The sequence below is a fragment of the Rhincodon typus genome, chromosome 10 (assembly GCF_021869965.1).
Source record: "Rhincodon typus isolate 14 chromosome 10, sRhiTyp1.1, whole genome shotgun sequence".
Taxonomy (NCBI): Eukaryota; Metazoa; Chordata; class Chondrichthyes; order Orectolobiformes; family Rhincodontidae; genus Rhincodon; species Rhincodon typus.
The window spans coordinates 45,645,879-45,664,087 of record NC_063341.1 but is presented as its reverse complement, the minus strand read 5'-3'; the positions used below and the strand labels follow the sequence as shown (position 1 = coordinate 45,664,087).

The 18,209-nt window shown below is 39.3% G+C and overlaps 1 protein-coding gene across 1 annotated transcript; it reads right to left on the bottom strand.

The window, feature by feature from the left end:
- Positions 1-461: 461 nt before the first annotated feature.
- Positions 462-11,416, bottom strand: LOC109930925 (leucine rich adaptor protein 1). The gene is made up of 2 exons (XM_020530304.2): positions 10,988-11,416; positions 462-4,191 (listed from the first exon to the last, which is right to left on the bottom strand). The coding sequence occupies exons 1-2, from the start codon at positions 11,219-11,221 to the stop codon at positions 3,595-3,597; spliced, it is 831 nt and encodes a 276-aa protein (XP_020385893.1). The 5' UTR covers positions 11,222-11,416; the 3' UTR covers positions 462-3,594.
- Between the last annotated feature and the right edge of the window lie 6,793 nt (positions 11,417-18,209).

The following is an 18,209-nucleotide window of genomic DNA, read 5'->3' as shown; positions in this document are numbered from 1 at the left end:
TTCCTTTAAACAAAAGAAGAATGTAATATTAATTGGGCTTAAGCACAAAGTAGCTTTGAATGTAACAACTCAAAACCCTCCTCGTGGAATAAAATGTCAGAAAGCAGCAAATAAATTGGTATACAGAGGTCAGGAACTCCACCATTTAAGAGGTGCCAAAACACCTACAAAATCTGTACATCGCACATTAATGAAAACTGAAAGCTGAAAGCCTATCGTGATTCAGAAAAGATGTCTCCACAAGGCAAGTACTAAAAAAAGGACAATCCCCATAATCGCTAAATCACACTGATCAATAGTTGAGATTGCAGTGCACCTCAACCAGTAGTCTTTTCATTATATTAGAAGATGTTAAGAACCTCTGCCATCATAAATGAATAAATAGCGAAGGCAAAGACACAGGCCAATCAATCAAATTGTAAAAACACAAAAGAGTCTGATTCTTATAGTATTTTACCAGACATTATTCAAAATATTTACACACAATTTAACTTTGTATACAGAAGGGTTTAATATTGCTGTTACTGCATTGATCTGTAATTTAGATAGCTGTAACACTCACAGGTATATTATCACACTTTGATTATATCTTATTCATAAAACTAAGCTTTTTGAGTTTAATAGTAAAATATAAAATGTATAACCAAGGAATGTATTAAATATGATTAACAGAATGAAGCAGCTTCAAATCTTAGTCCAGTTATGATGAGACTGAAAGTCCCAAACAAAGGATCAATTCCAGGATTTATCCATGAACAAGTTAAATTTGGCAATTTCTACAATATCCAGACACATCATACTATACACATGTACATGTTACACAAATAGAAATGTTCATAGTTTGGCAATCACCATACTTCAAGACTTTAGTGCACTGTGTTGCTTTGCAAAAGAATATTTCATTTCCTGTTTTCATTGAACATTGGCAGGCACTTCAATCACCCTCAAATCTTCATTTAAGACTTCAGCAAAAATATCAATAACTCTGACAATATAGGAATCATTTGAAGTACAGCATAAAAGAGAGACAGACCTGGTTTATCCATAACCCATTAAGCCAAATATTTCTTTCTCCCTAGAGCTATCTTCCATCATAAGCAAACTGGATAAATCAAAAGTTTTACATCGTGAACCCAAATTAATTCAAGTGGAAGACCCCTTTAATTCCTAAAATGCCCATTAGACTGATTTACTGTTATTGATGCATATGATTTTCACTTTGCTGGCTCACATTTGCTTGCATATATTGTTACTTTCTGAACATGCGTTATGATCGTTAAAAATTGCAAAACATTAATATGAACACATGAATTCAGCACTTCAATCACAAGTTGTTGACCTGGCTTTTAAAATTCAATTCTTTAGAAGACATACCTACCTCAACACATGCTGAAATTCGCTCAGCACATCTCCTGTAACTGCACTCTGAAGAAACCACCTGAACAACAAAAGACATCAGCACATTCCAACTTTAATCAGATGTTTCTCAAATCAAATGGCTTCCTACTTAGAGAATCAGAAAGAAGTGGTTCAATTAAACTGCACACCCTTTTAGCTATATGCATGCCCATAGAAAGAAATGCTTAAAAACTCAGACAGTTAGTGTTAGGGTTAGGATTAGGATTAGGATTAAGGCTAACCATAACCTTAATCTTATCATAGGATGAATATGAGTTCCCTGCACCTCTGAAAACCTCCTATGACCTTCACTATCTGAAGAAGTACATACGACTTGATGCTAAATTTAGGAATATCGAGAGAAGTACAGCATTACAAGGCAAAACAATAAAAGGGCTTTCTTTTCCTCCATTCTACACCAGCTTCAGGGGTCATTTTCAATCTTTTACACATTTTTGAATGAATAGCAGAGTTGGCCAGTGATTTGAAGTCTAATAAATGTCTTCCCAGAAGAGTTTGAATAAACCAGGTCAAACTGCTACTCCAAGAGAGAAAAACAATTGTCTGCGGTTTTCAAAAATCCCGGCTGGCTTGTCATTCAACATCATACGAGGAAAAAAATGCACTGTACCTTCCCAAAGGCAATTGTGCTTGGATCAAAAAGATTCCTGCATCATATCTTAAACCACATATTTCTTTGAATAAACTACATAAAAGAGGCGATTATATCTGAAATGTGCGTTGAAATACAATAATGATGCCTCCCTTTTATTAGATTAAAAAAAGCTGTTCTGACTTTTCTAATATCTTCCCTCATAAAAGGAGAAGTATGTGTTGAAGGGAATAACATTTGATAAAAGGTTTCCCCAGCCATAGCAAGAGGTTAACTAACTTACTGCTGCCCTGCCATTTAAACGTGAACCAGAATTTCCCTCTACCAAATCAAAAGAGATAAATATGTGCACGCAAATACTCCATGTTGAAAGCTACATAGGTGAAGAAGAGTAGGTTGCCTGCTTCACGAGCCCCAGTTAAAACTGGCATCTCAAACTATCTGCACAAGAAATGACTAACTCATGAATAGCTCAAATATTTTAAGTCTCTGCAAATATTTAAACCCACTGAACCTTGGAATGTTTTTCTTCTCAAATAACTGAGATTTACCAATTTAAGTGCTTACTTCCATGTTAAAAAGTGAAATCCTTCATCTGCTAGGCCAAACCTCAAATATATTAATATTGCAAACGAAAGTATACCCAATTAATTTTAATCACACTACAATTATCATGCCTCTTAATTATTGAAATAGTTAAAAAAAGGTACAATTATTGATGTGGCCTGTAAGAATATTATTCACTGAAAGATCATCTTAATCCTATACATTAACAAAGTGGTACTCCACCTGCAGCCCAAAACATATTTAGCTAGTCAGAGTGACAATATAAACTTTTATTTCCCCATTACTCATCATAGCTATCAAAACATATTTTAGAATAATAATTTTTATGACAGAAACAATTTGCATTTTTTTAAAAATTGTTTCTGTTTCATATCAATGCTAACTGTATGTGGTGTAAATCCAGAGCGTTATGGCCCAAACTAATTGTGCTTTGATCCAATGTCAGGTTGGGCCTGGACTCCTGGTTAGGGCTGCACTTACACTATAACAAAAAAAAATCAGAGTTATAAACTGACCATTTGTACAAGCTATGATTCTCATCTAAATATAATATCAGTAATTAAAATCCAATTTGTATTCTCCAAATCCTTAAAACTATCAAGTTTCTCACACTGCTACTCTGTTCTGACACTTGAAACATTTGGCTTTTACTACAAGAATACCTCAGAATGTGTTTCTTTTTCCTGCATTTTGCCATATTGACCACCCATACCTTTGAACTTGACAGTTTCAGTCTGCAATAAAAAGCAGCCATAGCAAATGGCTTGCTACTGTCACGCGTCACTGAAATGAAACAGAGCAGAATAACCTTTTGGAGGATGAAATATCTTTTGAAACTTGCACGCTTGGTTACTGCTAAAATTTATTTTTGATCAAGGATTTAAAAAAACTGTAAAGCTCCAATAGCCCACATTTACTCATCTATTGTTAATGGTATTAATTCAAGTTTGGATTGTAATGGATTTGACTGTGGGGGAGTTGAGTACTACTGCATAGATCATTAACAGTGTCAGCCCTCACAGGAACGTTACATCATCTTGTGACTGTACCCAATGCCAGTGAGCATCATACTCAATGTGCATTTTATTTAGTTTGCAACCATCATGATCTATTTTCCCATTTTTTTGAATCTTCAGTTTGCCAATATCTTTGCATGATTTATCATGAGAGAATTTACTTTCCACATTGCAATCAGCAACACTGTTTACTTGCTTTTCCAAAAATCCATTAGCCAAGTTGGTTTGTTGGCAATGTGTCTCATTGGTAAATATTTCCTTCTCCATTGTAGTGAATGCGCCTCCTTGGTTCGAGGGTGTAGAAGACAAAGGATCTGTGGAGGTCTGACAATATTCATCCATATCATCAGCCAAAGTATCCAAAAAACTTCCAATGGAGATGCCATCCAATTTATCATTTGGATCCTGTAGGCTGTTCCAGCTACCTCTCCTTGAAGTCTCCTGGCTTTCCACAAGGCTGTACATACTGCTGGTCAGACTGCTGCATCTGCTGGCAAGAGTGCCTTTTTCTTCCAAAATCCACTTCACTGCCTCAATCCCTTCATTAACAGCCATTAACTGGTGCATAATCTTGATATCAATCGTTCTTAGATATGCCTAATGGTAAAAGTGGAAAAAAAACTGTTTTCAGACAAAGTTAATACTCTTCTGACCAATTTTATTTTCAATAAATAAAATCAAGTTACTCCCAAGTACAAGTATTATGAATAGTGTACACTTTCCCCGGAGCATCCCAACATTCTTTATAAAGGAATATCCAATCTAAATGACAGTCATTCATGGCACATTTACATCTGGTATACATCATCCCTAAGGAACATTCAAATTAGAAAACTAACATTCAGAGTATTCTCTCTTCATTTGTATTCCTGCATTACCTCATTTACTTACAGGTCTAAATTTGCTACTCCTGAACAGGTCATTAAAAATGAACACATTTTGCTCATTGCTTCTTCTGTTCTCTGCTGGAGAGCACAGTAGAGTTCAGAAACTTGAGTCAAGTTCTCTGTACCAGAGCAACAGCAGTTGTTGTTGTCTTGCTGGGAAATAAATCTGTTATTCAAACTGACTGCACCTGCATTTATGGTCCTTATGATTAAGAGGTTAAAAAGAAATTGCAAAGCCCCAAATAACCTACAATTAAAGAGAACACACTTCCAGTTTAATGAAGTTATTTCAGGATTGTAATTTATCTGCATTTTAACTGAGAATTCAAAAGTGACTGTTTTCCACTGATCTGACAGTAATAATTACTTTAGGGAGATCATTACCAGCCCAGGAGTCCAGGTGATGTAAAGAATTTGCTTGCTGCAGCCCGAAATATCCAGGAAACTAGTTTCTTAAGTAGGGCAATTTGGGAAACCTTTAATTAAATCAGCAGTTAAAAAGAGGTCTTTGCTTAGATTGCTGAAAAATTCTCCCTCCAACCCATCCATTAGTTCTTGTAAAGGTTTTTGAGAACCAGTTGGGTTTTATGACAATTGTTTTAACCAGTTTTTCTAAAAATCTGGAATTTAAAAACAAACTGATTTCAAAAATTGTCAACTGCCATTTTGGAACCTGAATTCATATTCTGGATTACTACTCCAGTAATGTAACTACTAAACAACTAGATCCCAAAATGGGCAGTTTTGAAGGTTGTTGCTGGTGGGCGGGCGTACGCTTAAAAATCCACAAAGTAGCCTTCCTACCAGCCAGCACACTGTTCCCAGTCTGTCTGAAATGTTACAACAAGTAGCAGTATTGGACAGCTGGCCCGTCCTTGGGCCTATCGAGATCCTTAAATCACCATTGACTGACAAATAATTCCTGCTCCAGTGATATTTAACCAGCAGGAGGGGAGGCAATGCATGACATAGTAAGCGCTGGTATTGGGCAAGGTGACAGGAACTTGGCCTTCTTTGCCCCTATGCGCATTGGAGGCACCTGTACCCCACAATCCTTAACCCACAATCTAGCCTCATGAACCCACTCCAACTCTTTCACATGCCCATCTGAAACCATGAACTAACGTAGGATGCTTGGTATGCTGAGATCACCTGCAGTCCCAGCTGCTGCCATTGCTCCCACTGGTGTTGGTGGGATGACAGATCAGCTGGTCAATCCAACCAACTAGCAGCTTTTCAAGGCATGACTTCCTCGCAAGACAATGGCAAAGGTGTCACCCTAAAGTGCTCTCAAGTTGCTGTGGAGCTACCTTTGGGACAGTGAGCTGGCTCCCCACAACATTTTAAGATTGGGGTGGGAATGGGGATGGGGATGGGGATGGAGATGGAGATGGAGACCAAGATGTCTTATAAAATTTAGCCCTCTAACTCTAGAACTGAACCACAGGCCTGATAAATGAGTTAGTGTCAAAAAAAACTCGAGGGATTCTCTTTCTGGAACGTACCGCCAACATATCTCCATAATGCTTGGTCACTATTGCCCATATCTTCATCAATAATCATAGCGGTTGGTGCCTGGTTGACAAATATGGTGGGGTCAACTATGAGGCGAATGATCATAGTATGTAGGGGTGGTAATGACCATTTAAGCTAATGTAGAAAACAAACTTTCTGCTACAAGAGTTAGATATCAAGATTCCTGTGGGATCACGCATTGATCCCTCTGATGTTGTCAACCTCCACATCTCTTATATCCGACTACACAGTGATACACCACAAAATGCTTTGCTCCTACAAGCCACCAATATCTGGGGATGGTCAGGATTTTGCCCCCCCAAGGCCAGGCTGTACTGCACGGTGAATCTTTACTGTCCCATAATGCTTTTGTTAGCTAAACCACCATAATTTCAACAACTATCTGCTCTCCACTCTAACAACATTCCAATTCAATGGAACACAAGCACTGATGATAGGTTCACTGTTGTTAATGACCTTGCCTGTCAGCTAATGAATTTCCAGCTGTTATATTGCCCATTTACCCATCACCTACATGTTCACTGACCCACAACGGCACCCAGTTAAAGGATAACCTCAAATTCTCATCCTTTTATTCAATTCCCTCTATGGCCTTGACTCTGTAAGATAGCAGTGCTCCTCCAATTCTATTCTCTTGCACATCTCCAATTTTAATTGTTCCATGATTGGTGGCCACACTTTCAGTTGCTAATGGTTCTAAACACTGGAATTCCCTCCATAATCTCTCCCTTCTCTCCTGTTTTCCTCCTGAAGAATTACTTCTGATAAAGCATTTGATCATCTGACCTAATATTTCCTTATGTGGCTCATTGTCATAGTTTGTCTGATAATGTTCCTACAAAGAACCATTTCACATTTCACCACGATAAAAGTACTACACAAATGCAGGTTTTTGTTCTTGTCACAGTGGAACATAAATCAGGAATGTAAAATGGGCCTGGTTATGTCATTTAAAACCAAAAATGATTCAGAGTATGCATTCAATATTCAGTCATAATGGTATATGAGGTAGCTCCACCATGTGGTAAACTTCTTCTGACACAAAGATGCCCAACAATCACAGAATCTGAATGTGAATTATTATTGCACTGTGGTTGAAATAACTGCACTTTGAAATAAATTGTTCAATCACACTGCAAGAATTCACAGGATTGAAATACATGAAATCTCTAGTTTACTGATAGAAAATTAAAATTTCCTTTTTGGAAGAGATCAAAACCGATAAAACTACAACTTCACTGACACCAGTCGCTCTCTGGCAAGTCATTCAATTGGCCATTCAGGTATAAGCAATATGGTTCACTGTTAAAAAGCACCAGGTTGCTTTTTACCCTCCTTACCCATGTGAAGTGGAGGCCAATTTTTACTTGCCATAACTGGTCTCATGACGCAGCTCATTTAGACAGTACTTTTGGATGTGAAATTAATTGGCTCAGCTTCAGCAAAAGGGGAAGAAAAGAACTGGTTTGCTTTCTCCTGTTTACTTCCCTTGCATTACAAATACAAGTGTTACATGGTTTTAAACCACTGACATCGAAATACCGATACCCAAAAATACACAGATGTGTTTCACTGTTCAATCTAAATTTCCCAAATTTCTCTCTCAAAGATAGCTGAAATTCAATGCCAAAAATGAAGTTTTAACCTGGCTATTTGTACTACACACACTATCTGCATATGCATTGAATAATAACAATTTTGATAAGCAGTTTCTATTCACATCTCAGGACACTAATTTTTTTTTTTAAAAGGCAACACTCCTGAACATTGGGAAAAAGGTTGCTACAACATAAATTCATACTTCAATCATTTCTCGCTTTGGAATAAAGGGAAAATCTTCTGAATGCCTTTTCAGTTGGCAACACAGAAGTAATTGTTTCTATAATATCATTTGCCTTTATTCTATGGAATCTACACCAGTTTGTTTGCAATCTGTCAGGGGCAGGCATATGAACCTGTATGATGCACAAACATTGAATCTTTTCTTTTCCCCAAATCACACTGAGCAATTTGGATAATGTGGGTAGGATACCATCTGAATGCAATGGCATAATCTTTTTGGCATGGGTTAGTCAACAGGTTTTATATAACCTAATACAACTTCTGGCAGTCTCTTCAAGTCCATCATTTTGTCTAGGATGCTATAATCCAGTGCAAACTAACTCCCTTGGAGCTGTTCCTCTCCACCACAAAACCTCACATTACCCAAAGTTAGTACATTTGCCCGACCCTGGATCGAGGCTCAGCAGATCTGAGGCCGCAAACCCACATTCCTACCTACACACGGACCCTACCGCACCTTCCTCAATATGCTGCTGCGTACTTTGGCTATGAGAACCACTAACCAATCCTCTGAACCCAAGCTCTCTCATACTCAGCCTAGAACCTGGAAAATTAACCACTGTCCCTTTCAAACTCACTCACTCACAGACAGATTTCCCTCTATGGAACAAAATGTTGTATCCCCTGTTGGTCAAAATCTAATACAACAAATACAGTCTAATTATAAAATGCATGAACTAAATCAGAACGATCATCAGCATCACTAACAGTAGCAACAGATCTGGAGAAATACTAGAAGCTGTTTTGCATCTTCCTGCAGGCCAGTTACCCACTGACAGCCAAATACTTTAGCATTATCTGCACCCTGCCATGTTAGTAGATTCTTAACAATACTGCACACTACAGCCCACCATCTCCCCACAAGTCATTAGGAAATCCTGACTAGGAATGCCACCAGTTCTAATACTCTAGCATATAGATCTATGCAATCATACAAATTTCTCAAACCCCTAAATTTGCAATATATCAGGAGTATACTATAGCATACACTGTGAACCCAAACTTGTTTTGCTTGCATAATTTTCAAGGATATGGGCATTGTACAGGAGAATTCCTGCTCCAATGTTCCTATAAAAGGGTATTTTCTTAATAATAGGAACATTAAATTTCTAAGACTGAAGGAGGGTTGTTCCAGGAGTGGGGAAAGAGAAGAGGAATGGGTAAATATCCCACTTCATTTCTCCTATGTCCCCAATAGTTTTGCATCCATCAACCTCTGAAACCCATTGTTTCTGAACCTACAAATTCTCTTTCATTTCTAAAGACTGCTTCACTTGACATAATTAGCTATAACGGAAATAACCTGCTTGTATACTGTAGAAATATTACAAAGCAGATGATTATTGGATAGGGGATTATACAATTTTGGAGTGATTGGAATTGTAAGAAAAAAACTGAAGAATGTGTAGCTGCCACGTCGAAAGGTAATGTTCATTTACAGTTCATTCAAACATATCCTTTGCTCCTGCACATTGGACACTACCAGTCTTATTGGAACATGATGCATTTAGTTTGAACAAAATCAGCATTGGTAAGAACACATCTAAAATACTACATACAGTTTTGCTTTCTTATCGGCGGGAAGTTTATATTCGCACTGGATGAAGTTTAGAAGGTTCACGGACACCTAGGATGAACACATTCTTTATGCAGCAAGGTGAACAGGTTGGTCCCTACTCCTTACAGTTTAGAAGGCTTTGAATCTTCTATGTTTCAATTAGATTCTAAGTGTGCCTGATAAGGCAAATCTAGGAGGATGTTTCTCTTTGTGGGGAGAATCTAGAACAAAGAATAAGGGGTTTCAAAACAGAGGAGGAATTTCTTTTCTCTCAGAGGGCTCTTAATCGTTGAAAGTGGAAATTGGGTTGTTGAATTTATTCATGGTTGTTAGAAATAGCCTTGATCCTCCAGCAAGTCAGGGTTATAGAGGGTGCGGGGGAGGGGAAGATTCTGAGTTGAGACCACGGTCAAAAAATTAGCCATAATCTTATGCTGAAAGGTTCACCCGGCCAAATGGTCTATACCTGTTACTATTTCTTATGTCTTTATTCGCAATGTTAGCATAAATCTTCAGTGAAATTTGCAGTGAGAGGGACCGATCGTAAGGAAAATGCAATCCCCAGAGACAAAACAGGTGGAGTAGGAAATTATAACTTTACAAATCGCAATGGGAAAGTTAAGTAACTTGTATATAAAATAAGTAGAGGCTCCAGTAGTGGCGTTAGTTCTGACCTTGAGTGGACGTTCATCCTAGAGACGAGATAGATACAGGAATCAATTCCGAGTGTCTATGGGTTAACTCAGATTAGGGCGTGGTTTAGCTTCAAAAGTCGCGAGTTGATAACTGACAAACAGAAATCCTCGCCAATTTAATACAGAATGGATTCTTCGCAAAGCTGACTCAGATCACTTATTCATGCACCTGACCTTTTATTTTACATCAGCCAGCAACATTAATTTACTTGAAATGAAGCGTTAACTCAAAGACCTCTTCAAATGTCATTATAAACTGACTCAGTGTTTCAACAAAAAAAGACAAAAGTCGCATTCGAAGCAGTTAATTATTAACTCAAATGCTGTGGAAAATGTTGATTCAATAGGAAACAAGTCCCATTATCTCAACAAGTTTTCAAACTATTGCACAGCGGAGAGAGCAAAGACCCCTCCTCAGAGTCAAGTACAGAAGCTTGAGACTTGGCTACTTGGGGTCCAGACAGTGTTCCCAATCCTGAAGGGAGTATTTCCTTTAACCTGATAAACAAACAGTTGTTTTAATCAGTCTAAGTGAGACTGGTTTTAAAAATGAAAGAGTGGGTGTGAAACCGTTTAGCAACAGCCCTGCAATGAATGAAGGGGTTAATGTGAAGATTTCTCAGGTGACATCCGCCTGGGGGTTACAATTGTTTGCTAAAGGCAGCCGGTCAATGAGGGGAGCACCTCCATAGGTTTCAGGCAGTGCTCCCGACAATATAAGTATCGAACATCTACTTATTGCAATCTCCATACGAACGGCGTTGCCGGCGGAAATGAGATAGTCATACTCTACAGCCGACTCGCCCAGAATTTACCTGCAGACGCCAAGCTGTAACCTTTTTCAAAAAAAATTCAACCACCGCCCCCACCCTCACCATTTCCAGTCGGAGCATTCGGATCTTCTCGGCCAGACCCTGGGGCAGCTTCTTGTTCTGCCCGGGGAACAGCGCTGCCTGGTCCCCGCTCGGCCCAGCAGTGTCCACCTTCTCCCCGGCTAGCCGCGCTGTGTCCTCCCGCAACCACCGCAGCAAGCCTTCTGGCGTCTTACGTCCAACCTTATTCTCCAGATCCTTTAGATCCGGCAGCAATTCGCTCGCACTATCTTCCATGGCAAGATCTATAAATCGATGTGTTGTTCCAAAGGGATTCAGTCCGGTTAAAACCCAGCAGACTAATTCTGTTCCCCACCAGGCACCTTCCCTAAGATGCACATTTCCCTACAGAGGCTCTGTATTTCCCGGCCCCGGCGCCGCTTCACGCCAATTTCCACCTGCAGGCATTAGTGAATGAATGAATGAAGAGACTGCGGCGAAAACAGCTCCGGCTCAGTCACCCGCCCCTCTCTACCGTAATGGACAGAAACAAAGCGCCACTCAATACCAACCTCCGCTCACGCTGCCCTGTGTCATCCCGGGATAGCGTTCAGAGGAGGCACAAACGGAACTCCGCCGTCAATCCATCTGCCGTTCCAGTCCCAATGTCACCGCTAAACCTTCTTCCTTTCCATTTTGTGAGTGAATGCAGCACAAGGGCATATGAAAAGGACACAGCCACCAACAGTTCGCAGATTTCAGGTTACAGAGCAGGAGGCCATTCAGCCCTTCATGTCTGAACCGGATTTTCTAAAGAATGTCTAATATAGTGCTATCTCTTGCCTTCTCTCCATAATCCTGCATATTATTGATCTTCAAATAGCTGTCTGATTCCCTGTTGAATACCTTGATTGAACTTACCTTCATCAAATTCTCAAGCAGAATTCGAGAGCCTGCCTGCTCGTGAAAGTACCTTGGCTTCTTTTTTGTTTCCCGGTTAATTTAAACCTGTGTCCTCTGTCTCTTCGCAAGTGGGAACATTTTCTCACTGCTTACTCTGTCCAGACCTCACGATTTTGAACACTTCCAATCAAACCTCCCCTCAACTTCTCCAAGGAAAACAGTCGTTACTTCTCCAATCTAAATTTTTTCCGCACCCTCCCCAGTGCACGCACAGCCTTTCTAATGTGTAGCATTCAGATTTGGACACAAGGCTCCGGCTGAGTCAGAAAAAGCATCTCATTCAAGTTTTGGGTCCCTTTAGATAAAGCGGTCCTGCTATCTTTAATGAACATGTATATTCCCTTTAGAGTTGTACCCTTTATATTTTCCCTCCATGTTCTACCTGCCAAAACCTTTAACTTCCCTGCATTGGACTTCATTGACCGCCGCCTCTGTCTATTCCATCAATGTTTCTATGTCCTTTTGAGGTTCACTACAATCCTCCTCTCAATGAACCATGCATCCAAGTATCATATCATCAGCAAATTTTGAAAGTGTGCTCTTTGCACAAAGGTCAAGATCATTAATATGTGTCAGGGAAACCCAGGGGATCCAACAGTACAAACTATAGCCAGCCTGGAACTCGTCCATTAACAATTTCCCTTTGTTTCATTTACTCAAAAATATTGTATCCATGTTGATACTGTTTCATTTGTTGAGATCTAACTTTGTTCACAAGTCTGTTGTTTGAATTGTCTCTTCTAGAAGTCATGTATATTACATAAACTGAATTGCCCTCAAGAACCCTCTGTTACTACTTTTTAAAAAATCGTGTTGTGCTCTTAAGAAATTCCCTTAAAGTGCCACTGAAAATGGTGGTTGCCCCAGGATTGCAGTGGGCTTGTACCAGAGGATTGATAAGGGATCCTTTCCAGCCAGGTTACAGGGCTGGGATGAGATTGCCGGGAAGGAAGAGGTTGACAATGGCTGGGTCGTGGCTTCTTATGGGTACACTCTCCCTACCCTTTCCAATTTCAGGTCTCTCAATCCGGCACAGGATAGGGTTACAATGAGGACCCGAAACGTCAGCTTTCCTGCTCCTCTGATGCTGCTTGGCCTGCTGTGTTCATCCAGCTCTACACCGTGTTATCTCAGATTCTCCAGCATCGGCAGTTCCTACTATCTCTAACAACAGTGTCAGGATGAAGCCATTAAGTTGCTCTGAAGTAGCTACTTAAGATCCTCAACTGGTGTCAAGAGGAATGGCCAACTGCAGGCATTCCTGGACTTCAGTGGAGAGAGGTAGGAAGGTGGTGGAAACTCAACCCCGCACCCTCCCACCTGATCATATGGTTATCTCCTCCCTCTCACATTTTTTCTCCCCTCCCCTACCCCTCTACTTTACTCCTCCCCCTACTGCTTCTGCCCTGTTCAACCTTCTCTCTCGTCCCCTTCCATTCCCAGTCCTGTCTTATATGTGACTCCAGACCCACAGCAATGTGATTGATTCTTAACTGCCTTCTGATATGGCCCAGCACACCTCTTAGTTCAAGGGCAATCAGGGATGATCAACAAATGCTGACCTTTTCATGGATGTCCCTGTCCCATGAAAGGAAAATGAGCATGGAATGATACAGTATACAAGAATGTCATTTGACTCATCGTTCTTGTACCAGAGTGAATCTATTCAGTTTATCTCATTCTTCTGCTCTTTTCCAAACATTTTCCCTTCAAATATTCACCAAATATCCTTTTGAATGTTTACTATTGAATTAATTTTCACCATTCTTTCAAGTGATACACTCCAGAGCACCCCTCACTTAGTACCTATGATTAACAATGAACAGGATTTGGAATCCACTAAGTGGAGCTATGTAACGTCTCAGTCAGACAATGGAGCTGGCACGATGACGCAGAGGCTATTGTCAAGCATTACAGCTTCTAATATTAATGAATAGAATAACTAACCTCAAAGTGCTATTCATTAGATGCAGGTTTTACACAACCTCTGTTGGTTAATTTTGTGTAAATATTGAAATATAAATATTGAACCCTAAATCATTGCTGATGCATTCACCGAAGCATAACGGAGAATGTGCTTTAGGCTAAACATCTGAAAGACAAAAGTCCTCTGCCAGCCTGTTCCCATTGTACAGGACTGTCACTAGACCTAAACTCAACCCTAATGTGACTGTCAAGATCTATGGCAAGCCTCTGGACAATATGAATCACTGCTTCACTGGAACAACATTAAGAACGAAATTCAACATCACCTCCAGTGTGCCAGCACAGCCTTTAGATACCTGAGAAACTGAGGGTTTGTTAAGAAAGACCTCAAACCTGACATTGAGTTCATCATCTGTGGCAGCGATATTACTTACATTCCTGTGTGCTTCAGAAATATGGACAAGGCACAACATACATCTCAAATCCCTGGTGAAATTTAACCAACGATGACACCACAAAATCCTGCAAACCAATGCCACCATAGGCAGTCCAAAGAGCACAAAATGAGATTTGATATTTGAGATGTCAAGATGCCAGGCCTGCTGAGCTTTTCCAGCAACTTTGTTTTTGTTCCTTTCGTCTTCAGCTGCTTCATCAATGATTTTTCCTTTATCATAAGGTCAAAAGCAGCGAAGTTCGCTGGTGATTGCACAATGTTTAACGTGATTTGTGATTATCCCAGATACTGAAACAGTTGTGCCCAAATGAGCAAGATCTGGACAATATCCAGGCTTGGGCTGACATGTGGCAAGTAACATTTGTGTTGTATAAGTGCCAGGCAAGACAAGAGAGAATCTGATCATTGCTCCTTGACATTCAATGGCATTACTATCACTGAATTTGTCACTATCAACGAATTTGTCACTATCAACATCCTGGGGTTACCATTGACCAGACATTGAACTGAACCAGCTGTACAAACATTGTGACAAAAGCTAAGAATTCTGCAGTGAATACCGCACATTTTGGGTTCCCAAAGTTCCTCTCCGGCTGATACATCATCTTTTTGCTGCTATTTTGTGAAGGATAAAACAGAGTTAATGTTTTGGGTCTGGTGACCCTTCCTCAGAACTGAAGATGTTTGGGCCTAGGACACGACCCTGAGGAATTCCTGCTGCAATATCCTGTAACTGAGATGACTGACCTCCAACAACCACAACCATCGTCTTTTGTACTATATATGACTTCAATCAGTGAAGAGTTTCCCCCTGAATTCCCGTCAATTTCAGTTTCAATGGGTTCAAGGACTCAATGGTCCACACTCTGTCAAGTACTGACTTGATATCAAGGGTAGTCACCCTCTCGTTCCCTGTTGAGTTCAGCTCTTTAGACCACATTTGGACCAAGGCTACAATGAGTCAGGAGCTGAGTGGATCTGGCAGAAACCAATATCAGTGTCAGTCAGCAGTCTGTTGTTGATTAACTGGCACTTGATAGTGCTGTCAACTATACTGTCTATCATTTTATTGATGATTGAAAGTAGACCAATGGGGTGGTAACTGATTGGGTTGGATTTGTCCTGATTTTTGTGTACAAGACATAGCTGGACAATTTTCCATACTGCAGGTAAATGCCAGTGTTGCAAATGGATAGGAACAACTTGGCTAAGGACATGGCTAGTTCGGGCATAAGTCTTCAGTATGATCACTGGAATATTTTCAGGGCCCATAGCCTTTGCAGTATCCAGCAACTTGCAGTTGTAATTTGATGTCATACAGGGTGAATCAAATTGGCTGTAGATTGGTATCTATAATGCTGGGAATCAAGGGAGGAAGCTGAGATGTACGGCAACACTTGTTTATGGAGTGATACACAAAAATGAATTGGTGACTTTTGACTCAGACTACCACAGTCATCCGTGAATTTATTGTCCAAAAATGTTATCAAACTCTATTCAGGATCTTCACTTGCATAAACATTAGGCTTGTTGCTGCATTTCATAGTGGCAAGTTTTCTGCTTAAAAAACATGGAACCAATTTTGACTGCACTACTTTAATAACATGGATTCTGCATCTTGGTGTACAAGTTTAATATTTTTGTAAACTTTTCACCAGTATATAACTTTTGGTGAATGCAAATTATTTTTCAGCTTATAATTCTTTTCCTTAATTTCACAACTTTGAACATCAAACACTTCCTTTCTAAAATATAGATTATGCTCAAAAGCAATTTTCATAAGTTTGCTTTAAAACTGTTTAAAACTGTAGAGATAAGTATTAATTTAGTGCTGATGGTCAAGAGGTTAATTTTTAGTCTGGAGATGATTAAATTGCACAATTCTAATGACTTACTGCATAGCCTAAAATATTTGCACTGATCCATCAGTAACTTAATGGAGCTATTCCCTGACAAAAATCTCTTGCTGGTGTCAGCCAAACAACGTATCAAAATCTTTTGTATCACACGTGTTGGGTCTCCAGAGGACTACTGAAAGATGATGGTCATCCTGCCAAGAAAATAAATGTATAATTACTTTGATAAAATGCTAAAAGGAGAAAATAGTTTACGTTTTATATTCTTATTGCCTTTGTGACATTGATAATAACTTTATCCTTTGAGAGACAAAACCTGCCTCTAAAATAGTGGAATATCTTCCTAGAGAGTCACTACTACTTTTATCGACAATGTTAAGTATCTGAAGGATGAGATGCTGTCTGTTTGTACTCTCTCTCATTTCCATTTATTCCATTTCCATTATTTACCACATCTCTATTCATTACAACTTAGTGGTATTCTTCGCCTTGGATTCCCAATAAAAGAATGTCATTAGTGCTGTTAAAGGGCTTTCAGTTATATACAGAACTTTATGTTGTAATTGTTTGTGATTTTATGAAATACAGCTCCCTTAAAACTTAGCATTTTAATTGTTTTTGTTAAGTGAGAAAGTTAACCCGAACATCTGAATTTTTAAAACTGAGATCTGATACCTATCAAGTTTAGCTCTCAATGTGGTTTTGTAATTAGGAAGATATTGGTGGATAGAAAATTATTTATTACACCCAAAGACTGTGTTAATTGTGTATGAAATCAAGATGCACGTTTTACCTTGCCAGTGGAATAGTGACCTCTAGTGAGCTTTTGTGAAAAGCACTGATGTATTCCACAAGATGTCACCCTTTCACGATTGAGACAATATTTCTCGTCTGAAGAATGAATATGCATAAGTCCAAGATTTGAAGTCAATAGTGATATACTTGCACCTATTCTTCAAAGAAAAACTAGAAATGAAATTGGGAATAGGGCATTTGACTCCCTGAGCCTACTACACTATTCAATCAGATCAGAGCTGATCTAATCTGCTTTGAGCTCCACCTTCCTGCACAAGCCATGATATCCCTTGTTGATCAAAAATCTACCTAACTCAGCCATGAATGTATTCAATAACACAGCCTCCAATTCACTCTGTGATAGAGAATTCCACATATTAGTAGCTATCTGAGAGAAGAAATTTCTACCATCTGTTTTAAATGGGAGACACCTTATTTTTAATCTGCGCCTTTAATTTTAGAATCCCATATGAGGGAAAACATTCTTTCTGCTCTACCTTATCAAGCATCATCAGAATCTTGCATTTTCAATAGGTTTACCTTTCATTTCCTTTAAATTCCAATACGTACAGGTTCCACCTTTCTTCATTAAATAACCCTTTCGTCCCAGGAATCATCCTGATGCACCTTGTCTAAATTGCCACTAATTTAAAATATTCCTGCTTAAATGAGTAGGCCAAAACTGTATTCAGTACTCGAGGGAAGGTCTCAACAACATCCTATACAGTTATAACAAGACTTCTCTACTTTCATAGTCCACTCCTTTTGCAATAAAAGCTAACATTCTGTTTGCACCTGTATGCTAAAACTTAATGATTCATTTGTGAGGACATCCAGATCTCTGTTAACTGAGCATTCTCAGTCTCTGTACACTTATACTATACTCTGCTTTTCTATTCTACCCAGCAAAATGGAGAACTTTATACTTTCCCACATTTTACTCTATTAGTTAAATTCTAACCCACTCAATGAGCCTATTTGTAAACCTTTGCAGACTCTGTATCTTCTTATCAAGAACAAAAATAAAGTTGCTGGAAAAGCTCAGCAAGTCTGGCAGCATCTGTGGAGGAGAAAACAGAGTTAACATTTCGGGTCCGGTGACCCTTCCTCAGTATCTTCTTATGACTTGCTTCCCCTTGTATTTTTGTATCATCATCAAATTTGGCAGCCATACAGTCTGTCCCTTGATCCAAGTCATTAATATAGTTTGTAAATAGTTCAGACACTAGCACTCCACTATCTACAGTCTACCAACCCGAAAATAACCTACTTAGCCCAACTTTCTGTT

Excerpts from the sequence above, each read along its gene's own strand:
- LOC109930925 (XM_020530304.2), bottom strand. The coding sequence starts at position 11,221 with ATGGAAGATAGTGCGAGCGAATTGCTGCCGGATCTAAAGGATCTGGAG. Across the intron at positions 4,192-10,987 it reads GAATGCTCCGACTGGAAATG|GCATATCTAAGAACGATTGA; the intron begins GTGAGGGTGGGG and ends TTTTACCATTAG.